This window comes from Zootoca vivipara, chromosome 6, assembly GCF_965207765.1.
Source record: "Zootoca vivipara chromosome 6, rZooViv2.hap1.1, whole genome shotgun sequence".
In the NCBI taxonomy this organism is placed as follows: Eukaryota; Metazoa; Chordata; class Lepidosauria; order Squamata; family Lacertidae; genus Zootoca; species Zootoca vivipara.
The window spans coordinates 90,835,483-90,853,585 of record NC_142589.1 but is presented as its reverse complement, the minus strand read 5'-3'; the positions used below and the strand labels follow the sequence as shown (position 1 = coordinate 90,853,585).

At 47.6% G+C, this 18,103-nt stretch overlaps 1 protein-coding gene across 3 annotated transcripts in view; it reads right to left on the bottom strand.

Moving 5' to 3' along the window:
• Positions 1 to 1,368: 1,368 nt before the first annotated feature.
• The window catches only part of SSBP4 (single stranded DNA binding protein 4), a 32,293-nt gene continuing 15,558 nt past the window's right edge, over positions 1,369 to 18,103 (bottom strand). For 2 of the 3 annotated variants that reach the window (XM_060275348.2, XM_088673033.1), the window contains 10 exons: positions 17,325 to 17,394; positions 15,817 to 15,884; positions 14,542 to 14,609; positions 13,763 to 13,808; positions 11,412 to 11,447; positions 11,150 to 11,249; positions 7,972 to 8,039; positions 5,819 to 5,897; positions 4,502 to 4,530; positions 1,369 to 3,305 (listed from right to left, as the gene is read on the bottom strand). In XM_060275348.2, coding sequence (XP_060131331.2) covers positions 3,036 to 3,305; positions 4,502 to 4,530; positions 5,819 to 5,897; positions 7,972 to 8,039; positions 11,150 to 11,249; positions 11,412 to 11,447; positions 13,763 to 13,808; positions 14,542 to 14,609; positions 15,817 to 15,884; positions 17,325 to 17,394 — 834 coding nt within the window. In that variant the 3' untranslated portion in view covers positions 1,369 to 3,035. The remainder of the gene's footprint in view (positions 3,306 to 4,501; positions 4,531 to 5,818; positions 5,898 to 7,971; positions 8,040 to 11,149; positions 11,250 to 11,411; positions 11,448 to 13,762; positions 13,809 to 14,541; positions 14,610 to 15,816; positions 15,885 to 17,324; positions 17,395 to 18,103) is intronic. The other variant, XM_060275349.2, reaches the window with a different exon arrangement.

Sequence of the window (18,103 nt, the reverse complement as noted above, 5' to 3'; positions counted from 1 at the left end):
ATACGGACTCGGTATATGCAAAAGGTAGCTTCTTGTAGGTCTCTCCTCCCAAGTGACCATAGTTGCTAAGGCCACAGTCATGCGGGTCTCATATCGCAGGCAGAGAATCTGTGAGGGGAAGCTTTTTCCCCTGGCGTGTTTGTAAAAAAGGTAAAGGGGCCCCTGACCATCAGGTCCAGTCGTGTCCGACTCTGGGGTTGCGGCTCTCATCTCGCTCTATAGGCCGAGGGAGCCAGCGTTTGTCTGCAGACAGCTTCCGGGTCATGTGGCCAGCATGACAAAGCTGCTTCTGGCAAACCAGAGCAGCGCATGGAAACGCCATTTACCTTCCCGCTGGAGCGGTCCCTATTTATCTACTTGCACTTTGATGTGCTTTCGAACTGCTAGGTGGGCAGGAGCTGGGACCAAGCAACGGGAGCTCACCCCGTTGCAGGGATTCGAACCGCCGACCTTCTGATCAGCAAGCCCTAGACTCTGTGGTTTAACCCACAGCGCCACGTGGGCTGCGTGTTTAACCCACAGCGACCCAGGTGGCGTGTTTGTGGCAGGTGACAAAAAAAAGCTGCACTTGTTGAACTAGCAGGCTGCTACAAAGCTAAATGTAAAGGGGCAAGTAGCCCTCTCTTGTCTGATAGGGCCAGGATTGCGGGGGCTGTTTTGCACGTGAGCACCCAGGGATATTGGGTGTGGGGAATCTTGAGGTGTACTGTTGGGGGACGGGAATCCACAGTGGGACCCCCCAAAAATGTACCTAAATGGAACATCAATCCTGCATTGCAGGGGGGTGGACTAGGTGGCTTTTTAGTGTTCCCTCCCAACTCTACAATTCTGGATTCTGAGCTGCTAGAAGTTCCTCTAACCAGGGCCTGGGGGAAAGGGGAGTGTGTCTTAGCATCACTAGAAAAAGACTGCGCTTGTTTGCAAAAAGAACACACACAATTTCCCCCCCGTTCTTTAAAAAATCCAACTTAACATTTATTGATGCAAGGTTTTCTATTTTTTTTCTCCTTGTCGCCGACTTCTTTAAAAATTGCAGCGGCTTTCCAAAAAGCCAGGAGTTCTATTTACACACAATGACGACAAAAGATACTCAGCCTAGCTCTGGCTTTTTTTGGGGGGGGGGGAGTGGGCGAGGCAAGGAATTTCTACCCCATCCCAAAGATCTCCCCCTTTTGCAATAATAATAATATTATTAATAATAAGGGAACGTCAACCGGCTCGGATGAATCTTGCTGTCTTGTTCCCCGCCCCGTTCTTAATTCAATTCTTTTTACAAATTGCACGAGGTCTGTAGCAAAACCAGAATGTCTTAAAAATAGAAAGTTTAAACGGAAGGTTTCCCCCCTTTGCATATAGAATCGTCGAGCTGGAAGGGACCATGAAATCTTTATCAAAAGTTTAGGAGCAATTTAGTGGCAGGGAACGTGCATTTAATAATAATAATAATAATAATAATAATAATGCCACCGGGAATTTATATAGGAGGGGAAGGGAATGATTTTTCCAGCCTCTGAGAGCCCTCATGCCAGTGCTGGGGTGGAGCCAAAGGCTAAATGTGGGTGGAGCAAGTTTCTGTTGGCACCCCCCCTTAAAGGGCCCACAACTACCACTCCTCTAGACCAGCATTCTTCAAGCTTTTGAAAGAGGGGCGTCCCCAGATCCATCTGGACCACAACTCCCATCATTCCTGGCCACTGACTAAGCCAACTGGCACTGATGGGATTTGTAGTCCAATGACATCTTTGCAGAGTGGAGGAATCGAGGTTGAAGATCACTGCTCCAGCTGACAGAAGTGGGTGGGAGTTTTAATAAATTGAGATGCGGGCGGTGGTGGGGCGCGAAACCCTGCAAAAGACCGCCGCCCTGTTGGCCGCTACAGGAATTTCCAGCCAGCTTAAAAAAATAATAATCCAAAATTCTTTTTTTGGGGGGTGGGGTTGAGACGAGAGGGAAGGGGGAAAGGTGGGGATTCCCCCCACTACACCAACGAATCAATCTTGGGGGAGGGGGCATTTAAAAGGCGCAAGGCCTGTTCTGAACCAGTACAATGGTACCTCTACTTACGAATGACTCTACTTACGAATTTTTCTACTTACAAATGGAGCTCCGTCTGCCATCTTGGATGCAGTTCAGATAGGATTTTTTCTACTTACGAATTTTTTCTCCCAATGCATTCCTATGGGATTCGACTTACAAATTTTTTCGACTTACAAATGTGTGTTCGGAACGCATTAAATTCGTAAGTAGAGGTACCACTGTATTAACTCGTCTAAATTGGGGTTTGGCATGGGTTTCTTGACCAGAGGCTACTCCCCCCCCCACAGGGGCTGGAGGCAAAAGTGGGCAGGGCCACGGATGCAAATTTCGTCTATGTACAGCAAGCCAGTTTCTATATGCACGAAACTCTCTTATCTTCCACCGGGGAGGGGGTCCGAGTTCGAGGATGCATTTCCAGCAAGGAGAAAACACTCGAGGAAGGTGCAAAAGTGGGGTTCCCTCAAGGCCCCCCCCCAAGTGCTGCCCCTCTTCCGCCCAATTTACAAACTGTGCCCCCAACTCGATTCCCCAATACAGAATCCTATGCCGCCCCTCTCTGCAGCATTGTTGGGGGAGGGGGATTTTGCCCAGCACCTCCAAAGTACCCCAGCTGCCGTTGCTCCTGGTGTCTTCGAGGGGCTGTGAAGTCCGAAAGTGTTGGGAGGTGGGGAGCACAAAACGGTCCAGCCTGCCCCATCGTAAGCCCCCCTTGGAGATTCGCAAGCGTCTGAGAGATCGGGGTGACCAAAGTCGATCTGTAAATGTGTTCGGATCATCAGTTCAAGTTGGGATAGCCAGCTGGGCTGGGGAACAGATTATTAAATTAATTTTTTCCCCAAAGGACTCCCCCCGTCGTGTCTCCGCAGCGGTCAGTCCAGGTCGTATCAAAGGGGGTGGTTGCTAGGGAGACAGACCTAGGGAAATGTCACTGGAGTGTTTGGGGACCAGTGGCATCGGTCCATAGCAAGAGACATGGGGGGGGCAGCGGCCCCCCGGGGTCACAACTCTGACAGCTGCCCCTGTTTCCAGTACGAGATGGTATCGTCGGCGTTGGGCGTGGCCGGACCGGTCCTGCCTGGCCATGGGGCGCCCCGTCCCCCACGCGGACCCCGGGACCCCCGGGAACCTCGCCCCCGTCGCGGGCGCCGCTCCACGCAGGACCTCACGCTCTCGCTGTGGAACTGGTTGAGGAAGCCGGCGCCCATCTCGCCGTCGTTCCGCGGGGTGCCAGAAGGATTGCTCAAAGGCGCCAGGCTGCTGGGAGAAGCCTTGGGGAGCGGGAACGAGAAAAGGGGGACGGAGAGAGAGTTAATTCTGTTCATCGTAAAATCGTAGAGTTAGAAGGGGCCACAAGCGCCCTGCAATGCTCGAACCCACGGCCCTGAGATCAAGGGTCTCGTGCTCGACTGACAGAGCTACTTCACTCCTCAGAATCCAGCTCCCAGGGGAAACCTCAACCATTTGTTGTTTTGAAAATTCAAGTTTCCAGCCCTTATGATGCTAGCATCGACCTGTCTGGAGAGACAATGGAGTGTGCCTCTGGGGGTGAATTGACAGTTTTTCCGGGTCATGTGGCCAGCATGACTAAGCCGCTTCAGGCAAACCAGAGCAGCACACGGAAACACCGTTTACCTTCCCGCCGGAGCGGTACCTATTTATCTACTTGCACTTTGACATGCTTTCGAACTGCTAGGTTGGCAGGAGCTTGAGACCAAGCAACGGGAGCTCACCCCGTCGCAGGGATTCGAACTGCCGACCTTCCCAACGGCAAGCTCAAGAGGCTCAGTGGTTTAGACCCTTGAGCCTTTCCTTATCCCACAAGCCAGCGGAGGTTTATCAGTGGACAAGCCGCAGCTTCCCTTAACACCCCATATTTCCTTAGCCATTATGAACTGCTTAAAAGGGCGAGGCTTAAAAGGGCGAGGCAAGTCAGACTCTGAAAAGTTTGGTGGTGGACAGCTCAGGACTCCCTTCCTCTTCTCCTGACCAGACGGAGGACGGGGAATTGGGTGAAAGCAGGAGGAAGTAAAATAATGTGAATTATGAAAAATACAAAATGCTGCCTGATGCAGCAAGCAGATTCTGGAACAGAGCACAGGATCTGGCACGGAGAAAGCGGACTCGTTTCGAGCCTCGCCAATGGTACACCACACTCAATATGGTCGACACTGGCTGGCAGCAGCGGCTCTCCAGGAATTCAGACATGGGGACACCCCCCCCCAAACTACTGAGCTATGGCCTTGCCCTTAAAAATAAAGCAAGTTTCTGGTCCTTAGGACTGATTTAAATAAAGAGGTGCCCTGGGGGACGTTCTACATGCAGAGCAGAATCGCCCTTGGAGTGCCCTTCCCTGCCCCCGGCTGAGACGATTCCCCGACAGTGTCCCCCTACAATTAAACAGACCCTAACCACTTGGCCTGACTGCCCTCCCCTCCCCCCAGAGCAGCACTGTGCAAAATCTCACCTTGGACATGGGTTCCATTTCACCAGGACCTGCGGAGGAAACAGAGGCAGTTGGAATGAAACACTTGACCTCGTTCCAGACCCTGTTGGAAGCGGCTTGGAGGTTAATAATAATAATAATAATTTATATCCCCGCCCATCTGGCTGGGTTTCCCCAGCCACTCTGGATGGCTCCAAACAAAATATTAAAAAAACGTTAAACCTCTAAAAACTTCCCTAAACAGGGCTGCCTTCAGATGTCTTCTAAAAGTCAAGTAGTTCTTTATATCCTTGACATCTGAAAGGAGGGCGTTCCAATGGGCGGGTGCCACCACCGAGAAGACCCTCTGCTTGGTTTCCTGTAACCTCGCTTCTCACAGGGAGGGAATCGCCAGAAGACCCACGGAGCTGGACCTCAGTGTCTGGGCTGGACGATGGGGGTGGAGACACTCCTTCAGGTATACTGGGACGAGGCCGTTTAGGGCAGGCATCCCCAAACTGCGGCCCTCCAGATGTTTTGGCCTACAACTCCCATGATCCCTAGCTAACAGGACCAGTGGTCGGGGAAGATGGGAATTGTAGTCCAAAACATCCGGAGGGCCAAAGTTTGGGGCTGCCTGGTTTAGGGCTTTTAAAGGTCAGCACCAACACTTTGCATTGTCCTCAGAAACATACTGGGAGCCAATGTAGGTCTTTTAGGACCGGCGTTATATGGACTTGGCGGCCGCTCCCAGTCCCCAGTCTGGATTAGTTGTAGTTTCCGGGTCACCTTCAAAGGTAGCCCCACGTAGAGCAGATGGTAGTAGTCCAAGCAGGAGATAACCACAGCATGCACCACTCTGGTGAGACAATCTGCGGGCAGCGATGGTCTCATCCTGTGTACCAGATGAAGCCGGGAGACAGCTGCCCTGGACACAGAGTTGACCTGCGCCTCTATGGACGGCTGTGAGTCCAAAATGACTTGTGACATTTCAAAGGTCCTAAGAACCGTGAGAAGAGATTTGATGGAGTAGGCCAACGGGCCACCACCACCCTATTCTCACAGTGGCCAAAGGGGAGCCCCAAAGGCAAGGACCCCCCCCCCAATCTCTGCCTCCTAGGATGGAATCGTAACTGGAGAGATAGGAAACTATTCGGATTTTGTACTGAGTGTCGAGAGACAAAGGAACCTAGGGACTATGTTGAATTGTCAAAGCTTAACAGCTATAATAGGAGACTCTAATTTAGAGGACTGGGTTTTTTTGGGGGGGTGGGTTTTTTCTTTGCCTTTCTCGGATTATTAAAACAAACGCTACAGCATGAAGAATCCGCGAGCAGGACAGGCGGTTCTTAAACCCACCTAAGGTTCCGTTCATGTGTTGCGGCTCCATCGCGTTCATTCCGGGCATTGCGCCTTCGGGGCTCAGCCCCATGGAGAACTAAAAATGGGGGAGGGGGCAGGCAGGCAGGGGGACAGGGTGTGTGGGGTGGGAGAAGTTGGGTGGGGGAATAGAGAAAGAGTTAGTGGCAAGGGAGGAGAGGCTTGGTCTCCCCCTTAAACATCTCCTTCTAAAATTTAGCTGCGATCCAGTCCGGGGCTGGACTGGATGACCACTGGGGTTCCCTTTCCGACCCCACATGTTCCACGGCTCTCTGCAAATTGGTCCAATCGAGAATACTCAAAAGCAATTGTTGGAATACATCGGGATGCATCGAGAACCAGTAATTAAAATCTGGTTTTCATCTGTGCCTCGGTTTTTTTAGCATCACAAAATTGAAGGGTTGGAAAAGACCCCCAAGGGTCATCAAGCCCAACCCAGTGCAATGCAGGAACCACAATCAACAGTTTCTTTTTTCTTTTCCTTTTTTATACAATTTTATTAAGTTTTCTCTTTTACAATTTAGAATACTCATTTAAATATCCTTAAGACTTCCCTTCTCTCTCCACAGTTCATTTTGCATATCATAAATCCCTGCATATTTTACAAAAACTAAACCTTTCAGTTCTCCATTGCTACATCCATCAAGACTTATTTACACTGTCGAATTTATTTTTACGCTGCCAACGTTTTCAGATGTACACAATTTCCCCCCATGTATTCAATAAATGCTTTCCAATCTTCTCTAAACGTACGTTCTTCTTGTTCTCTTATTCTATAAGTTAGATCCGCAAGCTGCACGTATTCCATCAGCTTAAGTTGCCATTCTTTTTTAGTTGGGACCTTGCTCATTTTCCATTTTGGGGCTAACAAAACTCAGGCTGCAGTTGTTGCACACATAAATAACCCTTTTTTTTTGACACCTGGGAATTTCGGTCTGAGGTATCCTCAACAGAAAGGACTCTGGTTGTTGTTTTTTTGGAAAAGTACTTTTAAACATTTTGTTTCCAATTCATTATGGATCATTTCCCAGTACTCTTTTACCCTTTTACAAGTCCACCACATATGAAAGAACATTCCCTCTACATCTTTGCATCCCCAGCACTTATCTGATTCAGTCTTATACATCTTTGCAAGCCTGCTAACAGTTTCCAAAGGCCTGCAGAAGCCTTAGCCTGCCGGCCAGAGGATAGCAACTCCTCTATTCCGAACTTAAAAATGGAATGTGTAATGCTGGTGGTCAACAAAGGAGGTTTAAAGACTCTCTCAGGCAAATCTTTAAAAGTGTATAGTATTTCCAGGTTTAGTCGTTTGCATAATTAAGTATGACCACCACCTGCCTTTCACGGGACTTGTCCAAAGTCCTGTGGACCTGATCTTACCCTACTAATTGACCTGACCTGCCTTATTGTGAGACAAGTCTGACTTCAAGTCAGTTACATCTAAGGTTTCCTTAGTGTGCTGTTTCTTCAGGCCAAAATGGATGCAATGATCATGCCCAGAATTTGATGCTAGTTTGATGTAATGGTTTGGAATTCCAATATCAAAGCCAGAATTTCCTGGTTTGGACATACAGTAGTATAAATACCAACAATTGGGAAACACTGGCCTGCGAGCGCTCCAGTTGGAGAACAGCCTTTACCAAAGGTGCTGTGGGCTTTGAAGACACTTGAACTCAGGACGCAAGGGAGAAACGTGCTAGGAGGAAGGCATGCTTGGCACACCCTCACCAGGATCCAACTCCTGCCCAGAAACCTATGTCCCCACTGTGGAAGGACGTGGGGATCCAGAATTGGCCTCCACAGTCACGTACGGACTCATTGTTAAAACCGTGTTTATGGAAGACAATCTCACTCGGCTACAAGGGATCGCAGAAGAAGAAGAAGAAGAAGAAGAAGAAGAAGAAGAAGAAGAAGAAGAAGAAGAAGAAGAAGAAGAAGAAGAAGAAGAAGAGAAAGCCACCCTTGCCAGTCTTGGGAGGGAATCGCGCAACCTGGGAGCAGCTGCGGAAAAGGCCCTGCCTCGTGGCACCACCGACTTGCCCAGCCCAAGGGATCTCAGCACCCAGGAAGGTTTTTATATGGGGACAGCCTGGGCCCAAGCCATACTGAAGTTGTGTTCGATAGGTACTTACGCTGAGCCGACTTCCGGGGGGCCCGATGGGATTCATCAGGTACATGCTTTCGCTGGAGTTGGTGGAGTCTGGGGAGAGATGGGAGGAAGAGGAGACGGCCCCGTTGAGCTTGGGCGGAAGTGTCTTAAACTCGACCGCAAGTCTCAAAGGGTACTGTGATAATAAATGTTTCCTGGCAGATATCGAAGGAGTCTTGTGATATGTAAGGAAGTGTTAAAAAAAAGTTCAGACTAAGATATTAATAAGAAACTGTGTAAAAAAAATTGAATGCAAAATGGGTTTAGTCGGAAGTTTCTTTTCTTTTGCTATTTTTTATTCTGTATGTAATTAAGTTCTTTTTTTCTTATAAAATGTTTGTACTGCATGTTTGTTTTGTGTGTATTTTAAGATATTTTCTTGTTTAATAGTTTGTTAAAAAAATAAAATAAAAATAAACTCAACCGCAAGTCGCCCCACCCTCCACCCCGCCCCATAGTCTAAGGAATTAAAATCGATTATTATTTTAAACCATATGCCAACTATATGAGGTCTGAAAGCAGGTCAGTGTTGACGAAAAAGAAATATAGCTTCATTGGAAAGATGATGAATAATAATATAAAGAATAATAATTCCAGGTCCGCCTTTGATCAATGGATCGAAGACACGACAACTCTTGCAAATATGAACGGATTGCTTTTAGACGCAGGTATTTGGAACCCATTGATAAAGTCCCAAGAAACAGAGCTTCCGGATTCAGCGCCAGCGTCGATCGGCGGGGTTTCGTCTCGTCTCCGAGACGGCCCGTCTCTGCTAGGAGTGGGGAGGGCAGCGAGAGCAACGCTGCGCCCCTTAGAACCTCGGGAAGGGCGTCCCGAGGGCAATTTGCTCGGCACAGACCCAATCCGGACTCCCCAACTCTTCGGTTAGCTCTAATAAGAGCTCCGGAGCGAGGAGGGTAGAAGTCGCGGGGGCCATTTTGAGCGGCAACGTTATTCTAGCAGGGAGAAGCTTCAAGCCGAAGGCGGAGAGCGCTGGATTCTTCCGAAAATAAAACGATTGGAAAAGACTGTAAGTAACCTCACGATTTGGATTATAAAACAATTTGGTCTGGGAGAGAGGGGAGAAAAGAGGAAGCCACCCCCCCCCCCACGGCAACAAAGAGACAGTAAATAGAAACCCGAAGCCATAAACAGAAGATTTGTAATTCAAAAGGATCCCTCAAAGGCATCAAAGAGAATATCCCCTTTGATGCAGGGTGAAAAGGGGAGAGAGACTGTGGTTTATGACTGCCCTGCAGCAATGAGGTAAAGCCTAAGAAAAACCTTTCTTTCCCTCGGGAGCCGGCAGCCTAGGCAATTCAGTGAGTTGATCAGGATTTATAAGTCAATTTTTACTTCACTTTGTATTTCTGGACTTTGTGGAATTTCTTTTTTGGCTTAAGTGCTTGTGAAATGTGAGTTCGAACTTTATTGTTAACAAGACTTGAAGAATGCAGCCAGCTTGTTAAAATGGAGTCGAGAAAATAAACTGTGATCATATTCCACCCCACGTGATAAGTTTTGACCTTGGCAGGACTGAAATATGTCAACAAAAAAGTGTTCCCCTGAGTTCCAGCGGTCTGTTTTGACCTTAATGTGGGAAACAAGAATAGAGTTATGTCAAGAGGAGACACGACGACAGGAGTTACAGCAGAAATTTCAGGAGGTGATGGCGGAATATGATTTTCTAGGAGATGAAGCTTTTGACACTGAAAAAGAGCAATGTGAGAATGACAATGATGGGGAAGGAAAAGATGAAGATGAGGACTGTGATGATTCAACACAAAATGAAACACACCATGAAAAAAATGATGACTCTACTCTACAAAAAGTTGGATGGAGTGCCCTGTCTTTGAGGGGGGCACGATTGGTATTATTGGAACTCCAGAACGCCCACAGGGAAGAAGGAAAAAATATGCAGAGAAGAGAAGAAATTCAGGGGTCCTGTATGGTGACCTGGATGGCAAGAGACTGTAAACAGGGGGTGGGGTGAAGGGAAAGTGATGTTGTGATTATAAGGATGGATTAACAGGTTTATAACTGGTCTGCTGATTTTGGAATTTGCTGGATTGGGGGGGGTGGAGCCGGTAATCGGGGATGTAAGGTTAAATTGAGAATAGTTATAGTTTTAAAAGTGAATGGATTTTGGAAAATGTGAAAATATGGAGGCTTATAGAGGGAGAAAAAAAAATTAGGCACGGGAAGAGAAAATGGGAGTTTGAATTTTCAGTGATTTGAATATTAGATGAAAATGTTAACAATTGATTTATAAGTTGTATAAGATACAAAGGTGTATTTTTATAAAGTAAGAAACTGTTGCAGATGATAAAAAAGGGATGAAAACCGGGGAAGGGGGGGAGGGGAAGCCCATAAAATATGGTTTTTCAACTATGAATGCAAGAAAAATTTTTCTGTTTTGTATTGTTTTTTTCTTTTTCTTTTTTTTCTTCGCCCTTTCTTTTTCCCCTTTTTTTCCTATTTCTATTTTTCTCTTTTTTTGGTATAACAATAGATGGTTGGATGGATGTCCTCCTGCGTACTGCCCTGGTTTGCTGGAGCTCCCTGGTGGCAGGGGGGGGCTTTGGGGTCAGGGGAGGGGGAGGAGGACAGAAATCCAAGCATAAAATGGACCATTTCTGACTGTTCACAAACATGGGATACTTCTGTGGCAGGGGAGGACCCATGTGGGTGGGTAGGAAGGAGGTGGAAAAGGGGTTTAAGTATGTACCGTTTTTTTGTTTTTTTGTATTTTGTAAAATTAATAAAAAGTATGTTTAAAAAAAAAAAAAGATATAAAGTCCCAAGAAACAGCTTAGCTCTTGCAAAGCTCACATCGCAGGTAAAAACATATGCAGCCGTACCTTGGAAGCCGAACGCCTTGGCACTCAAACGTTTTGGCTCCCGAACGCCGCAAACCCGGAAGTGAGTGTTCCGGTTTGCAAACGCTCTTCGGAACTTGAACGTCCGACGGGGCTTCTGATTGGCTGCAGGAGCTTCCCGCAGCCAATCGGAAGCCGCGCCTCGGCTTCCGAACATTTTGGAAGTCGAACAGACTTCCGGAACGGATTCCGTTCGACTTCCGAGGTACGGCTGTACTGACGAGGAAGTAAATGAAATGGCAACCGAGTACTTGCCTTCTGGATTGCGTAAAAAGCACTCACCTCCAGGGCTGGGCAGGAGGGGGGTGCCAGGGGGGCCTCCACCTCCAGGGGGGCCCTGTGGGGAAGCAGAGAGAGACAGGACGGCGGCGTTCGGCTGGGTCTAGAAGATAAATAAAAACCCAGAAGTGTGTTCATGGGATCCCTCCACCAGCCGGCCTCCCCACACAGACTCGCCCTGCACTGAAATGTGAACACCCCTTGCACGGGGGCGGGGGGGGGCTCAGCGTCCCCCGACTCTCACGTCACCCCATGGGAAACTCACCCCGTAGCTGCCTGGAGACGAGGAGGAATACGGGATCTGGAAGAAACCAGACAGAGACTGATGTAAGAGGAGTTCAAGCATAATAATAATAATTAATTAGTTTCCTCAGCCACTCTAGGCGGCTTCCAACAGAACATTAAAATGCACTAATCTATTAAACATTGAAAGCTTCCCTAAACAGGGCTGCCTTCAGATGTCTTCTAAAAGTCTGGTAGATGCTTTTCTCTTTGACACCTGGTGGGAGGGCATTCCACAGGCAGCTTCCAACAAAGATTTAAACTACATTAAAATGATACACATTAAAAACTTCCCTGAACTGCCTTCAGGTGTCTTCTAAATGTCAGGTAGTTATTTATGTCTTTGACATCTGATGGGAGGGCGTTCCACAGGGCGGGGGCCACTACCGAGAAGGCCCTCTGCCTGGTTCCCTGTAACTTGGCTTCTTGTAGTGAGGGAACCGACAGAAGGCCCTTGGCACTGGACCTGAGTGTCCGGGCAGAACGATGGGGGTGGAGACGCTCCTTCAGGTATACTGGAATCTATCGCTTCTGCTACCCTCTGGTGGGATATTTGAAGGTGGTTCCCATCTCTCCTCTCAGTCTCCTCTTCCCCAGGCTCAACATACCTAACTCCTTCAACCGCCCCTCATACGGCTTGGTTTCCAGACCCTGGATCATCTTTGTCGCCCTCCTCTGCACACCCTCCAACTTGTCAACATCCTTCTTAAATTGTGGTGCCCAGAAATGGGACACAGTATTTCAGGCAGAATAAAGTGGAACTATTCCTTCCCTTGAACTAGATACAGTAGTAGGCTTTTGTTGGCGGACGGATCTGTCATTTTTCCTTTCTCTCTCCCAGTTTCTCTCAGACTTAAGTTCTCCACATTTTCAATATCAGTTTGTGAATGATTATTAGACTTCCATTGACGCAGCCTAGAATAGCAGTAGTTTGCATTGACTATGCAAAAGCCTTTGACTGTGTCGATCACAGCAAACTATGGCAAGTTCTTAAAGAAATGGGAGTGCCTGATCACCTCATCTGTCTCCTGAGAAATCTCTATGTGGGACAAGAAGCTACAGTTAGAACTGGATATGGAACAACTGATTGGTTCAAAATTGGGAAAGGAGTACGACAAGGTTGTATATTGTCTCCCTGCTTATTTAACTTATATGCAGAATTCATCATGCGAAAGGCTGGACTAGATGAATCCCAAGCCGGAATTAAGATTGCCGGAAGAAATATCAACAACCTCAGATATGCAGATGACACAACCTTGATGGCAGAAAGTGAGGAGGAATTAAAGAACCTTTTAATGAGGGTGAAAGAGGAGAGCGCAAAATATGGTCTGAAGCTCAACATCAAAAAAACCAAGATCATGGCCACTGGTCCCATCACCTCCCGGCAAATAGAAGGGGAAGAAATGGAGGCAGTGAGAGATTTTACTTTCTTGGGCTCCTTGATCACTGCAGATGGTGACAGCAGTCACGAAATTAAAATACGCCTGCTTCTTGGGAGAAAAGCAATGACAAACCTAGACAGCATCTTAAAAAGCAGAGACATCACCTTGCCGACAAAGGTCCGTATAGTTAAAGCTATGGTTTTCCCAGTAGTGATGTATGGAAGTGAGAGTTGGACCATAAAGAAGGCTGATCGCCGAAGAATTGATGCTTTTGAATTATGGTGCTGGAGGAGACTCTTGAGAGTCCCATGGACTGCAAGATCAAATCTATCCAATCTGAAGGAAATCAGCCCTGAGTGCTCCCTGGAAGGACAGATCATGAAGCTGAGGCTCCAATACTTTGGCCACATCATGAGAAGAGAAGACTCCCTGGAAAAGATCCTGATGTTGGGAAAGATTGAGGGCACTAGGAGAAGGGGACGACAGAGGACGAGATGGTTGGACGGTGTTCTCGAAGCTACGAACATGAGTTTGACCAAACTGCGGGAGGCAGTGGAAGACAGGAATGCCTGACGTGCCATGGTCCATGGGGTCCCGAAGAGTCGGACACGACTAAACGACTAAACAACAACAACATCACACTGTGGGCTCAGGTTCAGCTTGTGGTCTACCCAAGACCCCGGGATCCTTTTCAAACACACTGGTCAAGCCAGGAGCCCCCCCACCCTATATCTGCTTAGGATACAGTTTTCGCGCAAACATCCATAATATGCAGGTAGAGAGAGAGAGAGAGCACACATGAGGGTTCAGTGTAACATGTAAACAAGCCTTTCTGTGTAAGGAAAAAATCACATCGGTGAGGTGCTAGGAAGTGGGGTTCAGTGGTGGGGATGAATCCTGTAGTTCAGAATTTTATGTCAGGGGTGGGTTGTTGTGTTTTTTTTTAAGTTACCGAGTTTGCATTCATATTTGGCCAGGGGCTTCGCACTCCAGGACCTCTGCAAAAAAGAAAAAAAGAAAAGTGAGAGACTATATACACTGACATATTGTATTGATCATTTTAGTCTTTTTTTTGGAAACCCTTTGGGACTTTTGATTGTTTCTCGGCTTGTTCAGAGCATTTGACCCTGTAAAAGCAAATATGTTTATTCGGCTGTACGCCCATCATAAAACACAACACAACAAAACAAAACAAATAAAAACCGCGGACTCGTACAAACCACAGATAATATAACACAATTCACAACTCACAAGGACAAATATTAACAAATCAAAAACATATCTTGAAGGTTTAAGATTAAGATTAAAAATTTAGGCGCTAAACTAAAATCAATATCTGATGTCATTTTTTAAAAAATGACCCTGCATTTAGGCTGCATTTGTGATGTTCTATTGTCGCCTGCGAGCCGCTTTGGGGTCCGTCTGAACGAAAAACGGCACGGGAATAGAATAAATCCGATCAAATATGAGAGGTTGCTTGGAGCGACTGTCACAATGCCGGCCTGAGCATTTATTTATTATACAGTCGTGCCCTGGGTCCCAAACGCCTTGGAACTCGGATGTTTCGGCTCCCGAATGCCGCAAACCCGGAAGTGAGTGTTCCGGTTTGTGAACGTTCTTTGGAACCCGAACGTCCGCCGGGGCTTCTGATTGGCTGCAGGAGCTTCTGGTTTCCGGTTGGCAGCTGTCTACCCCCTCCCCAAAAATTAAAGCAACCCGGAGGTTCCTCACGTGCTCATTGCCGTCATGCCAGGACCTGCAAAGGATCCAGGTGGGGGTCTCATCACGGCACCGTAACTCTGTGGGTAAGAAAAGAGGTGTGTTCCTGTGACAAGGCAAAGGGCTTTCGGGAAATGATATATAATGAATGGAAAAGGATGTTTAAATTGGCAATCCCCACCCCCAATACCTGAAGCCTTTTTACTAGGAATAATTTGGATAGAGGTTCCGGAAAAGCTGAGTTTGTTTATGTACGGGACGACAGCAGTCAGAACTTTACATGAACAGAAGCGGAAAGGTTAACAAGGAGGGATGGCTTACGAAACTAATGGCACTATGCTGAAATTGACTGCAAAACCATGAGGATATAATGAGGGTTTAAGGAAGAAAGGAGACCTATCAAAATACCACTAGTTTCTGAGGTCGCACGCAGCAATCTGAGACTGCGCCTGCATGTGGCCAACCTCTTCCCCGCCCTTTTTATGCCCCTCCTGGTTCTGGGAGACCAGGAGGGCGGGCAGCTACTTGCAGCAGGAGGGAGAGACACCCAGGACTCCTCCTCCCAGTCCGCTCCCTCTTCTCCCTCTGACCGCTCACCACTGTCCCACCACCTCACCCCGGGCTCTGAGCCGCCTTCCCCTTGGGGGTTCCCCAGCCGGTTTCATCTTCTGCATCCAACCAGTCCATGACAACTGCCTAAATCTCCTTCTCTCCTTGGTCTTTCCCCAAGCAATCTGAGACTGTGCCTGCATGGAGCCAACCTCTCCTCCGCCCTTTTCATGCCTCTCCTGGTTCTGGGGGACCAGAAGGGAGGGCAGCTGGTTGCAGCTGGAGAGGAAGACACCCGGGACTCTTCATCTCTGTTCTCTTGGCCTCCCTCCTCTCCTGCTTCAGCCTCTGCCTCCGATTCTGGACTTTGCCACAGACTCTCCCTGCTCACTAAGCCCTGTTGCCTCTCCAGCTTCCGACACCTCCTCTTCCCAGCCTTCTCCCTCTAACCCAGGCACCCCCAAACTGTGGCCCTCCAGATGTTTTGGCCTACAACTCCCATGATCCCTAGCTAACAGGACCAGTGGTCAGGGAAGATGGGAATTGTAGTCCAAAACATCTGGAGGGCCGAAGTTTGGGGGTGCCTGCTCTAACCACTCGTCTTCCCACCACCAATCCCCAGGCTCTGAGCCTCTTTCCCTTGCGGGGTCCCCGAATAGGATCTTCGAAGAGACCCAGGAACCTCAATGCGCCTTCTGGGCATTTTGTGACCCCGGGCGTTAGTTTGGGGGTGCTCACCTGTGGGGCCATCCCCGTCAGGCCACGTGGGGGGCTCATGCGCTGCATTGGACCCATGGAGGGGTGCCCTGGTGAGGAGGAGAGAAGAGAAAGAACAAGAACACGCTGAAGGCAGCGACACAGAACCTGCTTGCTAACCTCATGAGATCCGTAAGCTTGGTCTGGTTTTTTTGGTATTGGTTTTCATTATTATTATTATTATTATTTTGACAAATTAATAATCATAGATAAACAAGAATAAAAATGTGCGCCCCACACCCCTGAGACCATTCCATTGTAACTATACAACCTCCCAAAATTTTAGCACCTCTTGTGATAGCTTGACCCCTTTCAGTTTTAACGGTACAAATTCTACAAACAGCTTCCACATCTCCTCAAAATCATTTCTCCTGCATATTCTCCATCTTACCTTAACAGCACATGTAAATTTATCATTACTAGCTATATACCACACCTCTTTATACCTTTCTTCCATTTTATATTCTGCTTGCCCCTTCCACTTCCTAGCTACCATAATTCGTGCAGCCGTCAATAAATTTGCAAGCAAGTCCTTCCTAGCCTGCAAACCCTACCGTAAATCGATAATAAGGCTACCTCTGGACTTTCAGTCAGCTTTAACCCGGTGATTTCTGTTATCTCCTTTGCCGGGAAAATTGTACATATTTGCATCCACACCACATGTGAACATAATTCCGTTTCCTGGCATCCCCTCCAACATAACACCGAACATTCCTTGTTTATTTGATTTAATCTAGGTAAAGGTAAAGGGGCCCCTGACCATTAGGTCCAGTCATGACCGACTCTGGGGTTGCGCGCTCATCTCGCATTATTGGCCGAGGGAGCCGGCGTACAGCTTCCAGGTCATGTGGCCAGCATGACAAAGCCGCTTCTGGCAAACCAGAGCAGCACATGGAAATGCCGTTTACCTTCCCGCTGTAGCGGTTCCTATTTATCTACTTGCATTTTGATGTGCTTTCGAACTGCTAGGTTGGCAGGAGCTGGGACCAAGCAACAGGAGCTCACCCCGTCACAGGGATTGGATTCGAACCGCCGACTTTCTGATCAGCAAGCCCTAGGCTCAGTAGCCCAGAGCGCCACCTGGGTCCCTAACTAATTTATAACAATTTTCTTTTATTCTTATAGACAACATTTTCAACGTACAATTCTTCCACATTTCCCCCCCCCCCCAAGTTTGACTATCTATCCGCCCTGTTGTCTCCTTTCCCCACACCTCTTTTAACTGAACTTCTTGAGCCTCCATTTAAATAATAATAAATTGGGTCTGTTTTGAAGTGAGGACCCCAACTGTTGCTTGGCATGCAGAAGGAAAACTTCCTCTGTAGAGGATCTTTTTGTGCAAACCCCTGGAACGCCACCCCCCCCCCCGGAAGTCGGGGACAGGGGGGGGGAGGCCAACTGCACGGAGCCTGACTCTGGGCCAAAAACCAGTTTCCTCCACAGCCGCTACGCCCATTTACCAGGTGAACCTCGTCTCCCTCCCAACTCACCTTGCACCCATGATGCAGGGTCCATCGCGCTGGACATTGGAGGCTGGGGGCCCGGCATGCCCGCCGGCGGCTATTGGGGCACAGGGGGAAGCACAAGAGCAATGAATCTGAGCACATAAACCTGTCTTCAGCACTCACACAACTATGGAACTCCCTGCCTCTTGACCCCAGGCCGTTGCTGGGCATCTGCTTTGGGCATCTGTTAGAAACATCTTTGTTTAGGCAACACCACGTAGAAGGTTGACATGGGTCTTAATTAATCTTAATTTTGTTTGGTTTTTTAAAAAATGTTTTATACATTTTTGTTTTTTTCACATTTTCACATATATTTAATTTTGCACACAAAAATAGTCCATGGAAGTAGAAAGCTAGCACAGCAGGTAAGAGCCTAATCATATAGCTTTCTTCTTGATGTGTATAATTTTTATTAATTTTTCTGTTTGACATTTACATTCATTTAAACAACCTTAAAACATCAATGACTTCCTTTCTTTTCTTTCCGTGGTTCATTTTACATAAACCCCTGCATGTTTTGCTCAAAGTAAACGATTCGGTGACCCATTGTTACATCCATCAAAACTTACGCTGTTGAATTTATCTTAATGCTGCCAACGTTTTCAAATGCACAGTTTTCACCCACATATTCAATAAACATTTTCCAATCTTCTGGGTTTTTTAAAAAAATGTTTTAAATACTTGTTTTTATCCGTGTGTTGTTGGTTTTTGTTTTGTTTTTGATCTGAATATTTCATTGCTTTTTTCCCCTTTGGTAGACACAC